Raw genomic sequence first — 22,359 nt, forward strand, 5'->3', positions numbered from 1 at the left:
GTCATCTTGGGCCCTTATCAGTCTGAGAAAACACCATTGGACAAAGGTGTCCCCCAGGGCTCCTGCCTTAGCCCTACCCTTTTTAAAATCTATATGGCACCATTGGCTAAGGTAGTGGAAGCCCTGGGATTCGAAACTATTTCGTATGCTGATGACACCCAGCTACTGTTCAACATCAGCCCAAACAGTGAAGCAGACAGACTCCGCTTTGCCACGGGTACACTTGAAATATCAAACTGGATGACTAACAACTGTCTCCAGCTGAATCCGGGCAAGACGGAAGTCATGCTTCTTGGGAAGGCTGCAGCAACCTGGTCCAATGACTGGTGACCAACGCAGCTTGGTACCCCCCCTGTTCCCAAACAGTGTGTTAACAACCTAGGCATAAAGATAAACCAATCCCTTTCCATGCAGGACCACGTAGCATCCATCTCAGGGGCCTGCTACTATAGGTTAAGATTACTTCGGAAATTTTTTCCATTTATCCCGACGGAGCACCACAGAACATTGACCCAAGCCATGGTGAGCAGTCGCTTGGATTACGGGAACGCCCTATTAGCGGAGGTTGGGCTGACATTCCTAAACAAACTGCAGGTCCTCCAAAATACAGCCGCCAGAATGATCCTGAACATGCCGGCTGGCTCTTCATCGTTGCCGTTGTTGAGAAACCTACATTGGCTACCCATAAAAAAAAGATCTTTCTTTAAGGTCTGCTGCCTGACATTTAACACCCTACAGGGTCAGGGTCCAAAATACCTACAGAAGAACTTGGAAAAAAATACCCCTGGTCGTCCTCCGAGGTCAAGTTCTCGGCAGTTGCTTCATATACCCCGCATCAGACTCAAACGGTCAGGGGGCATGGCTTTTTCATATTTGGCCCCTAAATACTGGAATAGCCTACCTAAAAATCTGCGAGATATTCCATCTTACCGAATATTCAGGAAACATCTAAAGGCATTTCTGTACTAAGGCCCCCACCTCCTAGCTGTCTTCTTGCTGTTTTTTACTCCCGCTTTTGGCTGCCATAAGTGTGGCAGGGTATGCTCAGACGTGAGTCCCTTGCTCACTTTGCCACTGGATTCAAGCAAGCCGGGCTGAAGACGGCTGGAATGCCAGAAACCGGTCCTAGGAAGCTTGTTTCCGGTCCAGGGAAGACATGGCTTGGCAGTTCGGGCTGGACTGTTCCCATGAGGCACAGGGTCAGACTGATTTGCATATAGCCATGTCTGAACTGGGGTGGCAGAGTGGGCTAAAGAACGGTGATGGATTAAACCCAGATCTGTTGACTGGGTGTGAGTGTTTGATTGGTTCATATGCTCCGTCCAACACCACCCTCTTTTGTACCGCAAGGTAACGCGAGGCAGCAAAATTATTTGCCAAACATTACCTTGGAGTTACTAAACCACGCAGTGCCGTGCAAGGTGGCTTTGTGTGGTGTAGGAATCCCCAGTTAAGGGCTTATGTCGCTTAATATGCGATGCAAGGGCAACACAGTCCCTATGTAGATCTGGCCCCCAGTCTCCCTCTCACCTGTCCCTGCATAAGTTGTATTGACATCAAAGCCACCTGTTGCTCTGAGATGTGGTAGGCAAAGTATGCACACATACAGCCTATCATAAACACTGGGTCATGCTATGTGCCTGCCTGTCCACCAGACATCCTCTCTCTAAATTCTTACTAAAAAGTATATCAAATTCAAAGTGTAGGATAGTCACTTTGCTGGGACAGATGGTCTTCACATTGACAATGCCGGAGCAGCGCTATTGTGCACGAACATAGGCACGGGGCGTTGTGGTATATGACTGCGCAAAGAGGTGCTGAGTATGAATGGGGTTTCTGATGGACTTCCAGTGATGCAACTGTTGTTGGAGGAGAGGGAGGCCAGAGTAGAAGTAACTCTGCTGTGATCCTCAGATGAGACATTTCCTATTTCCTCAGATTAATAACCTACCGTCTATAACAAATAAACAGGTCGTCAAAAATATCTCCTTTCTACTAATCACTTTCTCATTTTTCAAAAACAAGAAGAAGAAGGAAAAGCGTATTTCAATTTCCAGTGTTTAAACTGCAGCTGCAATGATGGTACATGACCTGTCTTTCATCCTGGCTGATGGCTCTTCCAACAGGTGTGAAGTCAGAACTCATCTGTATCAAGTTTTTGCAGTAGAGCAGCTATGTAATTTCTTTACAAATGTAGTTAGAAATGTTACACCTCACCTGGAATATGGAAATTGGAGTTGGGCTTTTATAACCATATTGCAGGCTCCCATGTATTATATTTTTTTAGAGAATTCAGAAAATCTGCAGGCAGTTGTACCATGGGTGGGTTGATCAGGTATCGTAATGTCTACTGTATTTATGATGCAGCAGAATGGGCCATTCGTGATCGTATTGGGAATTTACATGTCTGAGAACATTGGGAGACGTCCTCCATAAATTCAACATCTGTTTGGTATAAGAACAATGCACATAGCTCCTGAGGTCGGAAAGTAGGCAGTCAAATGGGCCATCATCCTTGACGACTGTGTGACTACAGGGGTCGCCCCCTCAGAGCCTCCATGTGGTAAAGCATTATTATTATTATTATTATTATTAAAGGGGTTTGTAAAGCGCCTGGTGACGCCTCCCGCGTGTCCCCGCGCTGTGGAGAAAGAGTCAAGGGAGGAGGAGGGGGGGGGGAGCAATAAAGACTCAATTGGACTAAAACACCGATAAAACTGTAAGTTACGAACTGTGATTTTGTCTCATGCCTTCGTACGGACCGGAATCTGGTCCTGAAGAAAGCCGTACTGACCCACCTGGGCTGCTTAGACATTATGTCTGAAACAAGAATTTTGAGAGGTGCACTCGGTGGAGTAAATTGCGAAAAAAGTTCATGAAGTTTGCGAATCTTCTTTTCTTTCTTTATTGAATTCTTTTTTTCTCTTTTTAAGATACAAAGGCACAGCCAACGTGTTTCATTCCCTTTAGTGCCATGGGAATTTCATCAGGGCTACAACTGGGATCATCTCAATCCGATGGTCCGAAATAATGTGCACATTCACCATAGGCGCAAGACAAAAGTATTGTCAACGCTCTGAGCCTGAGATTCCTGTATTGAGTACAATTCGCTGGAAATAAATCCAAGTGCGTTCCTCAGTGTGTAGCGGACTGTTGTACTCAGAAGAAAAACGGAAAATCGTCCTTACCCCCGAGGGGGAAGTCCGTGTCACCGATGATTCTTAAGGGTAAAAATGGGCATCACAGTAATTGGCGTCCATACGGGTTGCCAGGAAATTATAGATCATGTGTTGCGGGACCTTTGAAAGGATCTCCGACGCCGCCTACTCCTCCGTGTGCCTGTTGAAAGCAGTCAGTGAAAGAGTTGAACAGTGCTATATATTTGTAAATACGGCCCGGTTCAACTCTCTCATATTCATGCCCTGCAGCAACTTGCGTTTTGTGTGAAAAATTGGTAAATCCGAGCCCTGGTATTTACAGCCCTCTTCCACATCTATGGACGCTGGAAAAGTTTAACTTCCGTGAGCAGCACGTGGGCCTTAGAAGGTTGCTTGGGAGGCTGTTTCTGAGACTGAACGACAAGAAGGAAGGGCCCGATTCACAGAACTAACTTAAGACAAAATCCTAAACTTACTACTTTTGGTATTCACAGAAGTTAGGATTTTGTCTTAAGTTTGTCTTGAGACAGACTTAAGACAGACTTAAGTTAGAATTTTGTCTTAAGTCGGTCTTAAGTCTGTCTTAAAACAAACTTAAGACAAAATCCTAACTTCTGTGAATACCAAAAGTAGTAAGTTTAGGATTTTGTCTTACGTTAGTTCTGTGAATCGGGCCCGAAGTCATTAGCAGAGGTAGCCTCAGTTGCTGGAAGCAGATGAAGTTGAGACACATGCGCCTTCGAGAGGGGCTCGGAGAGTCCTTTAGCCAAACTAGAGGCAGTTTCTGCAGAGGATTCTTTTTGCTGTCTAAATATACTTATTTGTTTGTTTTGTTTTATTTCCCAACTAGCCACATCCCAAGTTCCTATCCTTCCTCTGAAGCAAACCGGAGTACGATGGCCAGTCACATGTCACTCTCTCAGGAGAGACATCCCGTCAGATGCCACATCATTTTAAGTATTTTTCTGGAAAGAAGCAGTAAATGGGCTGGCTGTGCAGAACTTCAATTAAAAGCTTTTTTTCCACACAAAAATGCACTTCTTGGAAATTGTTTCTTTCATGTTGAGCAAAAGAACTATGGATTTAGGCCCAGATCTCTGTACTGGGGTGAATGTATGACACTGTATTCTCTCCATCAATTGTTCTTTATTCATTTGTCACCCCGAGTGGGACGGGTATGCCCAGACGTGGGTCCCGTGCTCTGCATGCCACTGGAGTCAAGCTATCCTGGCTGATGAGGGCTGAAACCCTGAAACCGGTCCTAGGATACTTGTTTCCAGTCCAGGGACGACCTGGCCTGGCAGTTCGGTCTGGACTGTTCCCATGAGGCACAGGGTCAAGACTGATTTGCATATGGCTGGGTTTAAACTGGAATGTCATGATGAGCAAAAAAAACAATGGATTAAGGCCCAGATCTCTGTACTGGGGTGAATGTATGACATTGTTCTGCATTCTGTACATCAATTGTTCTTTTTGTGAACATCAATAAAAAGCTTTTTTTTTCCACAAAAAAATTCAGACCTTGAAGATGCACTTCTAGGAAATTGTTTCCTTCATGGTAAGAAACATTCTCCTGGGTTCAAGCTACTGAAAAACAAAGGCAACAAGTTTTACCGAAACTAATAGGCCTTGCTTTAATGTGTGAAAGTATGCTAAAAGCATTGTGCAAGACTGCATCGGCACGTTAAAGCCAGACCTATTGGTTTTGACAATACTTGCTTATCATGTATATGGAGCACACTCATGCAGGCAAAATGTGACATTAAAAAGTACCTGCAGCAATGAGAAAAAAAAATCAAATTAATTGTTTCAGCGTGCAACAAAGAATTTAAGGGTCACGATTCCTTGAATTTTGAGATAAAAAATAGTCCCTCTTTCATGCTAAAGACAGCACTCTGTAGCGGGCAGAATGATATGACATCCCCAGAACAAAAAACTGCAGAAGTGTGACCAAAGCCCACTTTATGTGTATTTGAAGGATTGCAACAATAAGTCAACTGGACAGCGGCGCAGCCAAGCCAGACCTAAAAAGGCTGTCAGCGCCTTCCCCTCTCTAAATACGAGATGCGAGTCCAAGAACACGGAATCATTCAAGCGTGTGAATCTATGGAAATTCCAATGTTGGAGGAATTGTTGTCACCTCTAGTTTGAGCTTTCAGGGTTTACCTCGCCTTTTGGAAGCACCAGTCATGAATCTTTAAAAGCAGGACCTGGTAATGCTCTCTTTAGTTATCTGTGCATCGTCAGGTGATAGAAATCCTCTTCGAAATCTTTTCAGGGTGCCATTGCTGCTACCCAGACAATAGCAGGTGTCTTCTGCCCCACACTAAACAACATTTGCTCAGCGGTCGAAGGGAATTAAAAAGAAGTGAGGGAACTGTGATGCTGTGAACAATGGGGGCGGGGCGAGCAAGAGTGAGGGGGCGGGGTCAAAGAGCTGGAAAAAAAAAGTATCTGGTAACTTTTTTCGGTCTTTCACCATCAGGTATGTACATATAAAATTACACATAAGTTAAATGTAAACTAAATGCAAGTTAATTTAATCAGTGGGAGGTGCACTATTGCACTTTATGAAACCTCTATTAGTTAATGCACTGCAGAGGTGTGTGTCTGTAACAAGAGAACCATGGAATTGAAACCTCGTCGGAGCAGTGGAGAGCAGTTAGGGGCGTAAGACAGGCCCCTGCGGCGCAGAGGCCTATGTACACCCCTTTAAAAAGCCCACACTTCACCGCTCAGCTGGTAACTCCTTTCCAAAAACCACTCAAAAATAATAATATGTCATCAGTAAGGGTCGAGTGATTCCATCAATTACAGCCAATACCAGCTTCCCAGCTCCCTTTACATTTGCAGATTGACCCGTTGTGCACATTTACATTTCTTCCAGGCAGCATGCACCCTGGCAAGAACGCTTGTTCAGCTGCCTGCCCCGCCCTCGGTTTCACAGCGCAGGACACTCCCTGCCTTACACTGCAACTGAAGTATTTTAGCTCTCGGAATTAACTGTCCCAGGACAGTTATCTTTTCAAAGAAGGGAGGGAAAGAGTTTTCCTCAAATTAAAAAAGTATGGGCACGCCGTGAGCCTCCGATCCCGCTCACTCCGACCAGTGCATTTGCTAATGACCTTTTTGTGAATTACACCAGTGGTTTGCTAACATATTGCATTGGGGGTTTCAGTCGTCTCTGGAAATCGTCTAGAAAGTAATCTTACACTGCCATCTACTGGTCAGATTGTGGAATGTTGCATAATTAGAGCAGTCATTGAAGGATACAGAATAACAAATGCACCTGAGCGATGTGGGATTGGAAAAAATACAATTACAAAGATAAATAATTGCTTCCCATCTGCCCCTTGTATCTTGCTAATATTAAAGTTTCACTGTGCGAATTGTGAATACATGTGTGTCTTTGAGTTGAGCGATCTATTATCCCAAAAAGTGGCGTCTCGAGAAAGGATTATTACAGGGGGCACGCCAGGGGCCACCAATAAAAAATTGCGGGCCACTTATAACTGACAAAAGTGTCTTTTTCTTTTGTTTTTCTTTTCTATAATTCCTCATTCAATTACTTTTTTAAATTGCGATCACATCTCCCTTTCTCCTTTGTCTTCCCCTACAGGCCTACTTCCACCTGCTGGCTTAGATAAACAGCTTGGGCCCAATCCACAGAATGAATTTAAGACTCAATCCTAAACTTACTACTATTTTGGTATTCACAGAATGCACTTACTACTTTTGGTATTCACAGAAGTTAGGATTCTGTCTTAAGTTTGTCTTAAGACAAACTTAAGACAGTCTTAAGACAGACTTAAGACAGACTTAAGACAAACTTAAGACAAACTTAAGACAAAATCCTCACTTAAGTCTGTCTTTAGTCTGTCTTAAGTTTGTCTTAAATTTGTCTTAAGTCTGTCTTAAGTCTGTCTTAAGTCTGTCTTAAGTCTTTCTTAAGTCTGTCTTAAGTCTGTCTTAAATTTGCCTTAAGTCTGTCTTCAGTTTGTCTTAAGACAAACTTAAGACAAAAGCCTAACTTCTGTGAATACCAAAAGTAGTAAGTGCATTCTGTGAATACAAAAATAGTAGTAAATTTAGGATTGAGTCTTAAGTTCATTCTGTGAATACCAAAAGTAGTAAGTGCATTCTGTGAATACCAAAATAGTAGTAAGTTTAGGATTGAGTCTAAGGTTCATTCTGTGAATCGGGCCCAGTGAGTCCTGCTGTTCGAGATCTGTGCTTTGCTAATAGACTGGCACAGTGGCACCAGGGGGGCCAATAGGAAAACAGCGGGGCACGAGCCCCAGGTGGTCCCACTGAGGATGGCACACATGATCATAAATAAATTATAAATATTATTTTACCCCAACGTGATTTACATTTTCCAACATTTTACATGTTTGTTCAGAATAATACAACTCTGTAAAAATGCTAAAAGACATATGGTATGAATTACCCCCTTCCTCACATTATAAGGATATACCAAGTCACTGGGGACTTCCTTTATAAGGTCATGGAACTCCAAAGTGACTTTTTATCTCTTTTTAACATAAAGTAGAGGGTATTTTATTCCTTACAATATATTGTGATGCAATCATCCCTCCCACAAACCACTTAAATGCTTCATGTCTTGCTCTTTCATATGAAAGAGATAGTATGGTTGCGACATGAAGAATAATAGCTGACTCTGTAGTGTGACATTAAAAACGCCAAAAAGTATTTTAGTCATTTGTTGCAAAAAAAAAAGATATAAGCATCTGTTTAATTTGAATGCTGTATTTCAGAACGAATAGAAACATGCAGAGAAAGTTTGTTTTCCCCATAAAACTCTCACTTCTGTTGATTACTGTTCATGTTAGAAAAAAATAGAAAAAAAACAGTTAACATTTTTATTATATCAAGTGTAGCTGCATAAATAGAAATTATAGACAGGCTTTTCTTTCAGGATTCAGAGGTTCTATGTATTATATGCAAATAATGACATTTTATAGTTTATCTTTTCACATGAAGTCTTGATACTGAGGTATATGAGGAAGAGCAACTTTATTCTTAATCAACCAGCAAATGACAGTGAGGCGATATAAGTGTGTTGTCTGTAGCTAGATAGATAGTAAACAAAGTTCAACTTTACAATCAACAGACAGCAATTCCACTTCTTGGAACAAATCAAAGAACCAAGACATACAGCGCACGGACTCAGGCAAGTAGCTCATCACCACTGAACTGATACACTAGGGGCCACATGCGAAAGCAAAATAGCCTCTCATGATGCATGAAAGGCCTTGTAGCCGCAAATTTAGGTAATCGCAAAAATTGCAATTACCTAAAATTGCAAATAAAATAGAAATCAAAAATTGCAATTGCCTTAACACATGTGTAAAGCATTTTCAAAATGCAAACTGTGCATTTCTGAAAATGCAATTACCATTGACTTCAAGTCGATGGTGTCTATGTGAAAACTTTGAAAAATGCACAAAACTGCATTTTTCAAAGTGACATGCAGTGCACACATCATTAGCTCTATACATGAGCACATTTATTTTGTAGGGGGTGCTTCAGGGGGGCCTCAGGGCACCCTTGGCTTTGCATTACCTAATTTGCGCTGGCCAATTAGGTAATCTCAAATTAGCTAATGCCAAACCATTTGCACCTATGGGCCTTTTCGGTCCAAAGGAACGAATGAAGTAATATTACCTAATAATGATTTGCTATTTACCGAATCGCTATTAGGTAACATTAAGGAATCGCACAATCTTTGGCGATTCCTTTCAAACATAGTATTTTGCAACTACCAAATAGAGATTCGGTAAACATCGTTATTTAAAAATCGCAAAATGCCTATTTGATGCATGTGGCCCTAGATGTCCAAGCCTTCTCAGTGGTAAACAGTGGTGCCACAACACCAAACAAATTATAAAAAAGCACCGTAAACTTGGATAAAATGACACCACCTCTCCAGTAATACCAATGCAAAGTTTGCTTCAATTAGTTCGAAAAGCCATTTTGTCAACTGTGATGTTCCCCTTAGCGGAATAATTCACCATTCCTTCATCGCGTGGTTCAGCTGCAGCCCTTTGTTAAGAGATTTTGTCCCACAATCAAGTCCAAAGTTCTGGCTATGCACATTGTGATGGAGAAACAGATTTAATGAATGAAGAATCAAATCACAGAATCTGATACACATTTTACGGTTCCTGATCCTTGCTACCTTAAAGCCATTTGGGGAGGGTGACAATTGATCTATAAGATGCAGTAATCGTCTTCAGCTGGTTGGTCTTATACCCTGTGAAGTCTCTTCTGGCACATTTTCGATGACTGTCAGAGATATTGGTGGCTACCAGCAGATGGTTCGTCAAGATCTTACCATGATGTCAGCGAGAGGATGGCCATCAGCAAGACAAGCAGAAGGCCAGCTTTCGGCACCGCGCCACTATCATGGGGACAGTCTGTGTAGGGCTCGATGCAAGCCGCATACGCCATGACATGCGCAACAAAAGTCTGTTCCTGGACACCATGAAAGAGATGTGCCATCGGGCCCTTGGCGAAGATCACGACATCTTCACCGCCGTGGGTTTCCGAGGACAGGGGGACCGCTGCCAGCTGCTCGTAATTGTTCAGTTCTGCAAAAGCGAAATAAAATATATGCATTCAATAGCACCACAAAATAGATCCCTCCATCACTGCCTGTGGAATATCACAATATGAATTATAATCCTTCTGTATATAGCTTCATTTGTAAGTGGTCATCTAGTACACTGACTCATGAGCAGTGAAGAACAACTTTATTTTTTATTTTTAAGAACATTGAAAAAAAAAAAAGATTGTGGGCCAGGGATGTTCTAGAGACTGAATTCACATTTCTTCCTGGCTTTTGGGGACCCTAAGGAGGAGGTAGAATGGTGGATGCTGAGCCAGCATCTCTTTGTCAGCATCTGTAGGTGTCTGCAGACCATGGGGAGGCAGGCGTATGGGAGTGGTGCATTTGGGCCCTCAATCATATCTACCTCTGCAGACTCGTGCCCAACAGAGGATCTGAATCTATGCTGGAAGTGGCTCTCACGAACACCAAGCCCTGCAGTGAACCCCTGCTGCCCACGTCTGTCCGGTGATGATTAACTGCCCTCAAGAGTGGGATACAGGGCCTTGCATGGTCGTCCATGCAGGTTGAAAGCCGGGTGCAGTATACCTTAAAACAAAAAAACGAAATACACTGAAAAACACAGTGGAGGTATGGTTAGGGTGGTTATAGGAACCTACCATAAATTTATTCAAAAACTCTGAAAATCATTTCACAACTACAGTTAAAATAAAGTTGTGTTTACAAACTAAAATTGAATCCAAAGATACACTAAAATTCACCAACTATATTTAACTCTGCAAAGCTTAACTCGCACAAAAGCCATGCAAACGGAACTTGTACGCAAAATGCAAAGCTATTGCTGGGGTACTAAATACAGCAATTTTCAGGGCTCAATGGGCCCCTCAGGGCTCTGGGTCCTGGTGCACTGCACCTTTAGCACCAATAGTAGCTATACCCCTGAATACTGACATGTCCTCTGATGGGAGATTACCATGTGCGTTCACTCACAGTGTGAATGCCTGTCCGATGCACACACCGAAGTGGACAGACCTACCAGGTCCTCATTAGGAGGCTTTAGGCCTATCATACATTCATTGAAAGGCTGCATTCCCATCTGCCAGTCACTGGAAAGCTCAAGCCTATCAGATCCCTTATTGGTGGGAGAAAGGCCACCCAACACACCTCATTGGCTGGGTGTGACCTATCACATCTCAAAATTGAGAAATACTTTGATCACAGTCCTTTCTTAAATAGCACTGCTTCTCTCTTTATGCTTCAGTTATTGGACTCAACCACAAAAAACCTCATGATCCTACAAATCAACTAAAAATAATCTTAGATGGAGCTGCAGTTGGGGATAACACACTCCCTAACTTGTTCTTCCATATAACTCTAATAATGTTTCATCACCTCCATCAATACAGACAGGGAAATGTTGTGAAGCTAGGCCCTTACGCAACCTCGTTGCATGCATAGCACGGTTAAAGAGTTGCAACCTCACACTACCCAACCAACGTAGCGTGCCGCCTGCAAGTGATGTGCTACATAGACAGGAACTGGGATGTACCAGTCTCTTCACATTTAACGGATGGAGGCACAAGCCCTACAGCAAATGAACTTCTCTTACCGAGCTCTGTTTCATTAGGGGCGGGCCGGCCTGCTGAGGTATCCCGGTATCCTGGCCCATTGCCATAGAGAATGGAGGTGTACGGTTTTTTGTCAGCCGCTAGCTTGGGGGCGAGACCTGTTGCAAAGGAAGCAGAAGAGGTATGTAACAAGTGCAGGAAATTGGGAAGAAGCTCTTGATACAATACTAGTCTACATTTTTATTACGCGTCCATAGTTTACGTATTCCACCTAATTTATCCTTATTAACAGCAGGTACATTAAATAATGGGGTATCATGTGTGATAGGAGAGATCCCACAATTCATACATCAAACCTGATACCCCTTTTGAATGCAACCACCAGGAAACCACATTTTGAATCAATTCAGTGTTAACCAATTTGTTTTTACTGTCAGTCATAACATGAGGCTCGTCTGACATTTGGACAGCTTGCTAACCTCTCACTCTGCCCTTTCTGGTCAGCTCACTGAGTAATATAATTTCCCAAACCCTTTAATGTATACTGGGTGAGTAACGCTGATAGGCTGATTGCTGTTCCATATCCTTCGTCGACAAAAAATATGCAATTTAGCCCAAAAAAAGAATTGAATGTGGATGCTAGAAGGTTGATATTTCAAGGGTTTATGTAATATTGTCAAAAAATGACCATATTAAACAACCAATTATATTGCCTCACTGTTGCTGAGATGTTAGACGAGTGATATTTTAACTTTTTTTGAGCATGCGTGAATTAACACCAAGTTACTCATTTAATTTAGATTTTGGGGGACAGATTACTCCATCACAATGGTCACAGCTATTTCGTCCGACCAAATATAAGTCAACCAAAATATAAATCCCATAGGATAGAATGGGATTTATATATCAGCGAACTGGATATCCATCACCTTTGTGATTGAGTAACTCATCTGCCGAGATTTAAATCAAACCCATAGAGATTTTTTTTACTTCAAGGACTTTCTTCATGGTTGTGGGGGACAGACTTCTAAACAGCCCCTTAGAAGCTGTTCTGCTGGCCAGCTAGCCTCTTCGGCCCGGAAGCTGATATATTACCGGATCCGACGCAGCAGCTGGATTCTTATAGCTCCATTCCACAACTATCTGATAAGGCATTTTGAAGAATTTGTGGACCTGTGGCAGATGGGTATTTATCTAAAAGGACTGAGTGTTTTTTAAACCATTCATGAAGAAACTCAACTAAGGAAAGTGTCTGAAAATCTTGTGTGCCTTAAAATAAAATGTTGTGGGTTAGAAAAAGACCAATTTGTGGGTTCTGGAATGGAAGCTGGTTAGGTAGGCCTCACTCAGACTCAAGAGCAACCGTATCCTGCTTTGAACCTTTCTTTCTCCACAAACGCTGCTGAGATGTCAAACCAAGGATAATCTACTTCAAGTTTTCTTCAAAAGATTCAGCCCATCAACCCAACCTTTGGAATGATACCAGACTCTACTAAACCCCTAAGAATTAACATCGAGAGGGAATCTCCAGAGGACTTCTGATATCTTTACGGAGGGACGCCCTTTAATCCCACTCAGAGCTCTCTCCACTAACTTTCTGAACCTCACCCAGACATCTAAATCAGAACATCCAAGGTCCTGGAGTTTAGATCAGATACAAACTTTGGAGTCGTCCAACTGGGCTCGTATTTGGACAAGAAATTATTGTATGCTTGAACACAGAAATCTTGACCTAACCAAGCCACACCAACTAAACCTGTTGACTATTCATTCATTGGTCAGCCTTCCTAAGTTATTACAGCCCAGTAACTCTTCCATAAGTGGACTTTTCTTTTATCATTAGGCCAACGTTGAGCAAATTTTCTCCACAAATCCAGCTGTTCATCCCTTTCATCAGTTTCTCAATATTTTGCAACATTTCTATTACTTTATTCTTTATATCTAAACTAGGTTTGGACCACTACATTCATTATTTCATTAACTAGGCAAGTTATTTATTTAACCTAGATTGCTGGTCATGGCATTATAGCAAGAGAGAGCTACAATTATACTTTGGGGAGACTAGTTGACTTGTGTGGGCCAGCGTGCGAGTACTGTATAAGGAGTACGGCATCTCCCCCTCCCACGTCTGACAGTAGCAGACCCTGAACTAAACCACTATGGCTCCGGGACTATGCTCAATGCAACAAACTTTCAAAGATACTAATTTTCCAAACAAATCCAGAAACACACCTTTACGTCTGATTCTTCAGAAGCGATCTTACCGAAGAGTGAAGTCCCACGGAGGGTGTATCCACCAAAGGAGAAGACATGGGAGTGGTCTGCGGTCACCACCGTCAGCGTCTCCTTCTCCGTGGTCAGCTCACCACCCCTCTTGATGGCCTTGTCGAACATGACCCCCTCTGTCAGTGCCTGCTTAGCTCGGGTGTCGTGGTGGCCGTGGTCAATTCGCCCTCGTATAGGAGGAGAAGAAAAAACACACAAACACGGTAATCATCTCGGGGAAGTAAAGGGAACTGTAGAAGATGCCTGGCTGCATTGAAGGCGCTTATATTCACTGTCAAAAACTATCTCAAATATTTGAGGGGATCTCTTGCGCAAAAACCTATCCAAATATGTACAATCATCACATTAGTCTGATAAGAACAAGAGTCTAGTCGTGTCGAAGGTCAGAAGGAACGCAGTTATTTTTCCACCATTGAAACATAGGGGCATACTTACAAAAAATGTCAGGGCATGGAGCTGCCCCAAATTTGCCAGCGCCACACTCTGATATTTTTAAAACACAGGGATCCGCCATACTCCCCTAGAGCTGGCACACAAAAAAATATCTGCCTAACGCCAGCCCTGGCACCCTCCTGCCATGCTGCAAGGGTGACTGCGCTGCAGGGGCGATTATGTGCATGAAGGGACACCTTCCCGCTCATACACAATCAATAATGGTGATTTGCTCTTTCTATGTGTGCTGCAGAATGCAGCGCCCTTCTAACACCTGGTATTCCATGGCATTAGAATGGCGCGGTTTTTGGCGCTGCCTCAGCCTTGTAAATCTGGGGCAGCATCAAAAACCAATGGGCGTTGTGGTGGCACGCCCACAGCAATACCCATTGCTTGCCCTTTTGCCGCAGAGGACTGCGGCTGAAAGGGGTATATTTACAAGGCGACGTTAAGCCATGTTAAGTGGCTTAGCGCCACCTTGTAAATATTCAAAATGGTGCTACGCCACCAGAGCAAAAAAAAGTGATGCTCCAGTGACGATAGGGGCTTGTAAATATGCCACATAGTTGTTGATTCTTTCCTGATACCCAACTCTTTCAACATGGCCTCCCTAGGACGCTGACTCTTCAGGTGAATAATAACCTGATGTAAGACTATCCTTACTCATGAAGCCTCAATTCAAGTCACTTCTGTGTATATTGTTATTTTTTAAGATTAGGAGCTCTTTATTGGCACATTAAAAATCAAAGCAGTTTTCCCAGGATGCCATAGGACAGAGAGGACATAAGCAACCCTTTGTGGCTAAATGTTTATTAGGATAAAAGCTTTCTACTCTCATGTGGGCTGGATAGGAATGGACCAGAAGCTATTTACCAAGATACTTTCCCATCCCTTCATCTTTCCCTAATTTAGAGAAAGAGCGCCATATAATTAATTGGCAACCATTATCATAGCATGACCACCAACTTCAGTGAACTCCCTAAAATCTACATGTTTAATTGAATCTCTTAGGACCCCTGGCCCACATCTTCTATGCTCTCCAATTATCCATGTCCTGATGATGAGCTTTTAATTAAAGACAGGATCAAAACTCTGCCGACTTCAACACAGCTAGATTCTGGGACCCTGGATATGACCCTTAGTGGGAATTTCTCATTTCTGATCAACCCCCCTCTGATTAAAAGATTCCAGAATTTGCTGCTTTCTTCTGTATAATCACATTTCTCACCTTGTCATTCAAGCACTGTGTGATCTCCATCTGAGCCCCATTATCAATGACTTTACCTCTATTTTGTCTGTTTGTATTGATTTATTGTAAAAATCAAAAGAGGGAAGGGAGAGGGGAATGGAGGTCGTGACCGACCGCTCCTCATATACAGTGTTACAATCTACAGAGAGTCAACCTCGAGTCATCTAGGGTGGGACCACTTGATATAGGGGAAAGACCTTTTTCTTAAAGGGTTTCTCGCTCACTGAATGTTACCCAGTGACACGCTCCATCGTCGAGTTCTTCTAGACTCTCTAAGTGTCGGGCATGCTACCATCTCTTTACTTAAAATAATCATACTGAAGGGCCAAGGATAAAAAGTAACTCCAGCTAGCCCGTATAACCCAGTATTTAACCTTGCCAGACAGACCCTTGAATAAATACCAATTTGGGCACCACCGGGGCATTTGTAAAGATTATCCCATATAGATCTCCCACCCTTTTCCCTTAACAAAGTGCTCCCTTGTAAGTAAAGAGGTTGTAGCATGCCCTGACCTTCATGCTCCAGCATGTGACATTGAAGGGCAACATTAGAGGACTCCATAGCAGTATTACCCAATGTCTGTTTCTTTGATTGACCTGAATTTGGACTGTGTGCTTTAAAATTATGGAATTTTCGGTAAAGATTGGTGCTGCACCAGCAGAATGAGAGGTGTGGGTTACCAAGCAGCCATTTCATAACCTATGACCAAATGCCCTCTCTGGTTAAACTAATGTGTCTTCTGCTACCTTGTCATTTCTGGAAAGAGGATCATGGCCATGCACAAAGAGCAATTGGCTTGTGTGTCAAAAAGTGTAGGGATAAGAGGAAGCTGGTAAAATAGCTCAGTCAGTTATGGAATTACTCCTGTTATCTGTGTGTTATAAGTAGGTCATGACTTGAAAAACACTTTTAGGGCCACCTCCTATGTTATTCCCTCTTCTGGCTGTATAGTATAGTTTCATCTGCTATTTATAAGTCTAAGATATGGCACAAATAGGGGCTTAGGCCTGTTTTTCTGAAAATGATCTGTTTAATTATGTATTTCTTTATTTGTAGTATATGTAACGTGGGCATAGTCAAAGGGCATTGGAGACCTTTAAATACAGCTAGAAAATGGTACACATCCCATACATTGATGATAGTGATGGAAGAGAGGCTATAGGGAAACTATTAGTCAGGTAGATACATTTTGAAGACATGGGCTTTTCGGTCCTTGCAGAAGAGTAAGAGATTTGGATTTACTCTAAGATGATAATGGATAGACTTCACACGGCTGGGGAGGTAGGTAGGAGTAAACTTGCTTGGATGCTTTTGCTCCTTCAAATGCTGGGTTTACCTGTATTAGTTGGCCTCTGTTCCCGGTGTTTCGGCGGCCTTCAGGTAGGGTGGTTGGCGAGTAATGCTTTATGAGCTAAGCAAGCAATCTTGAGTCGAGTCTTGCTTCCAGGGGGAGTCAGGGAAGGTCTTTTACAAGGGGAGTGATGTGGTCAGATGCTCTGGCTCCAGTGACTAGACGAGCAGCTGCATGTGTTATGTGGTTACATAAACCTCGGGCAGGGAACACCAGCATTTTATATTTTGTTGTTTAAGTTGACAACTTTCTTAAATGTCGACTCTTGACACACATCTACTTGCACCCTCATATGGGATAATATTCTCTAAAATGGATTTGCTTACATGTACACCTCTTCGTAGGCATATTATCAGTGCCTTGGACATTCTGTATCAGGCTGAAGTTCACTGCGCAAAACGTTGATGTTTGTTGTTGTCCACTCGACGACAGCCCCACTAGGACAAAATCAATAATGGCAGTATGACTAGAGCTCTCGCATGGTAACATGGGTACGTTTATTATATAAATGACACCCCTCCTTTATTTAGGGAGAGGTGCCCTTCACTGTCACTGACAAGGTCGGCCCATGTCGGAGTCCCAGCCCAGCTGAATCCTGTTTACCTTCCTGAGAAGGACGATGTGCTGCTCTGCACAAGAACGGGTGCCCAGATGAAACACACCCACAAGTAAATTGGGAGTTAGATCAATCTAAGGTATTGTGTCAGATTCATATCCCCTAAGCCGATTGGGTTAGGGATCACTAGGTAACAGTACAGATATTGCTATATATGCATGCGTATAATCGATGTAACAGCACCATGTTTGCATTGTTTATCATCTTTACCATTCTAGTAATGCTGATTACTATTTTCTGTTTCCTTCTATTAATCATTGTAGCACATGCATTTTTACAAAGAATCTTATTCCTTCAATAAATGTTTGAAATGCCAATTTGAGTATTTCTTGTGTTTTCCTTTGGGCAGGCATGAGTTATTAACAAAAGGGTGAGACCTGATGCCACAGTTTCCTTGGGAAGTCAATGTAGTCATGTTGTGAGGTTGCACATGCCCCCGGTACCCTGTAAGGTTAGAGGTTCAGATGGTGCATTGTCAGCAAGCCAGAACTAAGGCCACATATGCAAATAGTGTGCGTGCACTCAGTCTCGCACAGTTCTGATGTTTATGTTGTCCAAACGCACAGTCTTACTGATATAGTATGAATCATACACATTGCATGAGATAAGCAGCTGCATGTGAAACAGACTTTAGAAGCATCAATGCACAAGAGCGTTATTATTAATATTGTTGTTATTGTTATATTTATTACTAATGTTATTATTGTTTTTGTTGTTGGTATTATCATCATTGTTATTATTACTGCCGTTAACACCTTGGCTGCTTTCGATATTCCTCTCCTGTGCTGGACCACAATAAAAATGGGTGTGGTCATGACGAGCTGAGCTCGTCATCAGCACAGAAGGGGTTAAGAATATCATTATTATTATGGCAATCTGAAGGTAGTTTTGCCTGGTGTGTTTTGTGTTGCGTTTTCACCCTGTGGGAAGGAAATGCCCAGATGTGGGTCCCTTGCTCACTGTGCCACCGGATTCAAGCTAGCCTGGCTGATGAGGGGTGATGCCTCGAAACTGATCCCAGGATGCTTGTTTCTGGTCCAGGGAGGACCTTCGCCTGGCAGTTCAGGCTGGACTGTTCCCATGGGGAACAGGGTCAAGGCTAATTTGCATGCGGCTGGCTCCAAACTGGAATGGAGCAGCAAGAAAAATAACAATGGATTAAACCCAGATCTGTGACTGGGGGTGAATGTTTGACAGTGTTCAATATTCCGTCCATCAACCTTTTGTGTTAATTTGTATGAGGCTCCAGAGGGCAAATATATGTATTGTTGCTTGGGTAAAAATCCTCTTTTTTGTAGCATAAAGATGGAAAGAGAGAAGACTTTGGAAACTGAAAGTGCTGATTTCATTTAGCAGGTAAAAGACAAATGTAAAATAATCAACTTATCTTCAACAAAGAGATAAAAGCCTTTCTTGTTCTTGCTGAGGATCTTAATGGCTTTTTCTGTCAATTCAACAATGGAGGGGTCGGAGGTGGTGTTCCGGTTCAGCTCATACTTCATATCTCCAGGTTCAAACAAGCCTGCAAGAAATAAAACACATTTACAAGGAGGGCCGCTGAGCTATTTGTCACTCTGATACACACATGGAACCAGCCAACAGGCCACGCTATAAGTGACTCAGACCTACAGTTATGACTTAAATTCAATTTGCCAAAATGCTGGGGCAATGTAAGTCACATCAGGCAACCTATGACCTCCGATTACATCTCAGTTTCAAATTGTTGTCCAATCTCAAATCCCTGAACATGCACATTTTCATTTGTTTACCCCACACGCCATTGCTTTTCCCTCAATATCCACTTTAACTCTGCTTTTGTGCTGGTTTCCGCCCTTGCATTAGCTGCTACGTAATCAATGTCAGTGAACATCAGACCTTTGTGTCACAGGTTTTTGCTCCTCTTTTTCTAAATCTGATGGGCCAATCTATGCTATTCCTTTCCAAGCAGGAACTGATAGTGCAAATCTGAGTCTTCTCTGCATCCCCTTCTTTCTCTTATTCTGGATATCAGGCATACCTAACTCCTGGCCCAGTATAGTCTCAGCAGTACGCCATCTCTGGCAAGACAATGACACTCTGGAGGAACTTGGAAATATCCCTTTTCATCTCCAGCTCCCCTTCCAATGCCCTCATCAGACACTAAAACACAATTGAGACAGAGCTGACATCAGCCATGCCTAAGGTGACTGGGAAATATTGGAGTTTTGCCCTGCATGTCAGGGGTTCAGGCCCAAACTCAGGAATTCTGCAACAGGAGTATCATTCTCAGTGTATATAAGAAAATATTTTTATGTATCCCTTCCATTCCTCATTGCAACTTGGTTAATCTGCAATAGAGCGTTTCATGAGCACTACGTATTCTAATATGCCAAGCTGACGCCTGGAATATTGATTAGGGAGCATTGGTATACCTTAATATCATAGCCAAAATATTGAAGACAAAAATATTGAAAGGTAAGTGCCTATAGGGAAGTATACATGTACTATTCTAAACACCACATCTACGTACCTTGAAGATATTTATATCAGCAAGGTAACTTTGGTATAGAAAATCTTTCCATACCTACCTGTTGATATTTGTGTCCTCTACATATTGGTTTGGTATTAAAGTATAATGATAGGTCCTACTCGATAATCACAACAAACACCAATACATCATCTCAGAAACTCTACACCAAACAAATAGGCCTTCTGAGAGTACACAGGAACACAAAACCTACTCAAACAAAAATTGTGCACACAAAGCATCCACCACTACAGCCAAGATAGCAAAATCCTGCCATTTACACAAACCTTCAAAATATCAGACCCTGGTCTGACTCACATCCTGACCAGTGTCATTTCGCACATTCCAGTTAGGCTAAAGTGTCATGTGGTCACATTCATAACGAGCGAGAATACCACCATTTTGCAAGTTCACGTTAAATTGACATCTTTTCCTGAACACTATGGATTGACATTTGACACACATTTAATTGTGCGCCTGTGCAGGATAATATTCTCTGAAATGGCTTTGTTACATTTCCACTTTGTGGGCATATTATCAACTACCTTGAATATTCTGTACAAGGGCTAAGTTCACTATGCACAAAGTTGTCACTTATTTTCGTCTGCTCCGCGACAAAGCTATCACAACGGAATTATCAATAGTGCCCTGACCGGGGCCTCGGCATGGGTGATATTTATTATAGAAACAGCCTTACTTCCTGGTTTAGTTAGAGGAGCATTTCACTATCCCCAATGAGAAACCCAGGCAAATAGAAATCCCAGGAAAAAGAAGCATAAAGTCGTACATAGATCAGAAGAACATTCAAAAGGACACAATATGTAAGACAAATTTAAGGCAATAAAAAAGAGAAAGAAGGGTGTTTCTTACCCATGACATACGTTGCAGTTTTATCATCTATTTTGTCCAGCTGCTCCTTATTCCACACATACTGAGCTCCCTGGAAGAAGAATAAGCACAACATTTAGATGCTCAATTTATTGCATTGACCTGGGACAAAAAAGCATCCCATGAACACCCTTCTCACAGCCAGAAAACAAGTCATGTCTACATAGATCCAGTGTCCCCTTTTACTGCGGTAAAACTAAGCAGGTAGCAACAGAACATCTGTAGGATCAACATCTGCAAGGTCCATGGTGAGAGTTCTGTGTTGTTCTAATGAGGCTTTAAGAGGTGGGACGGTGTAAATGATTTAATAGAAGGGAGCAGGTGGAAGCCTGAAAAATGAGTAGGGAGAAAGTAGCCTGTCCTAAGCTGCGGCTGTAAATATGGAAGCTCTAGTGTTGTGTAGTTTCCACCTTCCAGTAGGAACTGGGCGACAGTACCGCCTCAGTGAGAGAAAGATGGGCTGAGGTTAAAATAAAGTCAAGAAAGCTTACAGCAGAATACCAAAGAGCCACCAGCCAGGAGGCCTTTCGACTGGCATGAAGCTTGCCTTTTGCCTACAACTGGAAAGGGAAGATTTGTGTATGAGTCTAGCAAAATGGGTAATTCATATATGGATTAAAGCAATTCAAAAGACCCTCCCATACTGATCAACCCAACTGAATTTAGAGGTAGGATACTGCTTTTTCAACAAAACCTCACCTTCTAGGTTCATCCTACTATTTTTGGAGATGTTGTGTGATGCTGGTGATGCTGTTGTGGATTCTGTGAATTGCCTTGTCATAGTCTTTCCTCATGGGCTGCAATCTCTTTGTCAATAATTTACTCATTCACATTTCATTATGGACAAGCATTTAATATATGCGCTAATGTACTATAAAGCACAGAAGTTACAGAGGCTTCAGTTTCACACAGCTGTTTTACTACAGTACACCTTGTCCTGCAGACTTTGGAAGCCGGTCTGCACCAGGGGACCAGTCACAAGGGTGTTCAGTGAATCCCACAGTGAATGAGTGGTGTTGGATATTTCCTGGTACTGAAGTCCCCCACATCATGCTGCACCATCAGGAGAAGCAGAGAGAGGAGAGGAAAAGTGCTACCCTGATGCCCAATATACAACAGCAACGCTGGCTTCCATTCTGCCTGCGATTGCCCAAGACCACTCAGGAGCCTGCGTAAGGACCAGGAAATGGAGTGCGGTGCTGAAACTATCTTAGGAAGAACAATATGAAAAGAGCAGATCATTTTGGGGGCAATATGCTGTCTTGGGGAGGCTGTCCACGGATGTGAGGACAGAGGTAGGTCCCTGGAGAGGATCACATGTGTACCGGTCTTCAGATAAGGTTCTGAGCTTTCTGTTCTTTTGGTTCTGTCTTTTGAGGGAATATCTTTTGACAAGTGGGGAAGAAAGGGGAGTAGGTGGGAAAGAGCTATGGGGACCTGTCCTGGGGGAGAATCGGTGAGATATTTGACAGGTCTGGAGACAAGAGAAAAAAGATGGAGAAGATCAAAAGGATTGTAGAGGAGGAGCTGTAATGTGGGTTACAGGAAGGAAGGTGTAAGGAAAATTGGGTTTGGCGGAAGTAGGAGGCCTTCTACTATCGGTCGCAGTCCTGGGGTAATGGTGTTCTGGGAGGCGAAAGTCCTGAGAAAGAGGGGAAGAGGAACGGGAGAGGCAAATAAGGCGAAGTGTCCTCTGGGCTGCTTTACTGAAC

The 22,359-nt window shown here is 42.7% G+C and overlaps 1 protein-coding gene across 2 annotated transcripts in view; it reads right to left on the minus strand.

Moving 5' to 3' along the window:
• Positions 1-8,027: 8,027 nt before the first annotated feature.
• LOC147684156 (intestinal-type alkaline phosphatase-like) overlaps positions 8,028-22,359 on the minus strand; it is an 84,509-nt gene continuing 70,177 nt past the window's right edge. Inside the window, exons 7-12 of one of the 2 annotated variants that reach the window (XR_015300983.1) lie at positions 20,630-20,699; positions 18,641-18,775; positions 13,583-13,774; positions 11,360-11,476; positions 9,040-9,772; positions 8,028-8,475 (exon numbers count right to left, since the gene is read on the minus strand). Coding sequence is in view for 1 of the 2 variants with exons in the window: in XM_086944549.1 (XP_086800675.1) it covers positions 9,513-9,772; positions 11,360-11,476; positions 13,583-13,774; positions 18,641-18,775; positions 20,630-20,699 (774 nt within the window). In the remaining variant the exon portion in view is untranslated. Of the gene's footprint in view, positions 9,773-11,359; positions 11,477-13,582; positions 13,775-18,640; positions 18,776-20,629; positions 20,700-22,359 lie in introns of both variants that reach the window. The other variant, XM_086944549.1, reaches the window with a different exon arrangement.

The sequence above is a fragment of the Lissotriton vulgaris genome, chromosome 11, assembly GCF_964263255.1.
Source record: "Lissotriton vulgaris chromosome 11, aLisVul1.2, whole genome shotgun sequence".
Lineage (NCBI taxonomy): Eukaryota > Metazoa > Chordata > Amphibia > Caudata > Salamandridae > Lissotriton > Lissotriton vulgaris.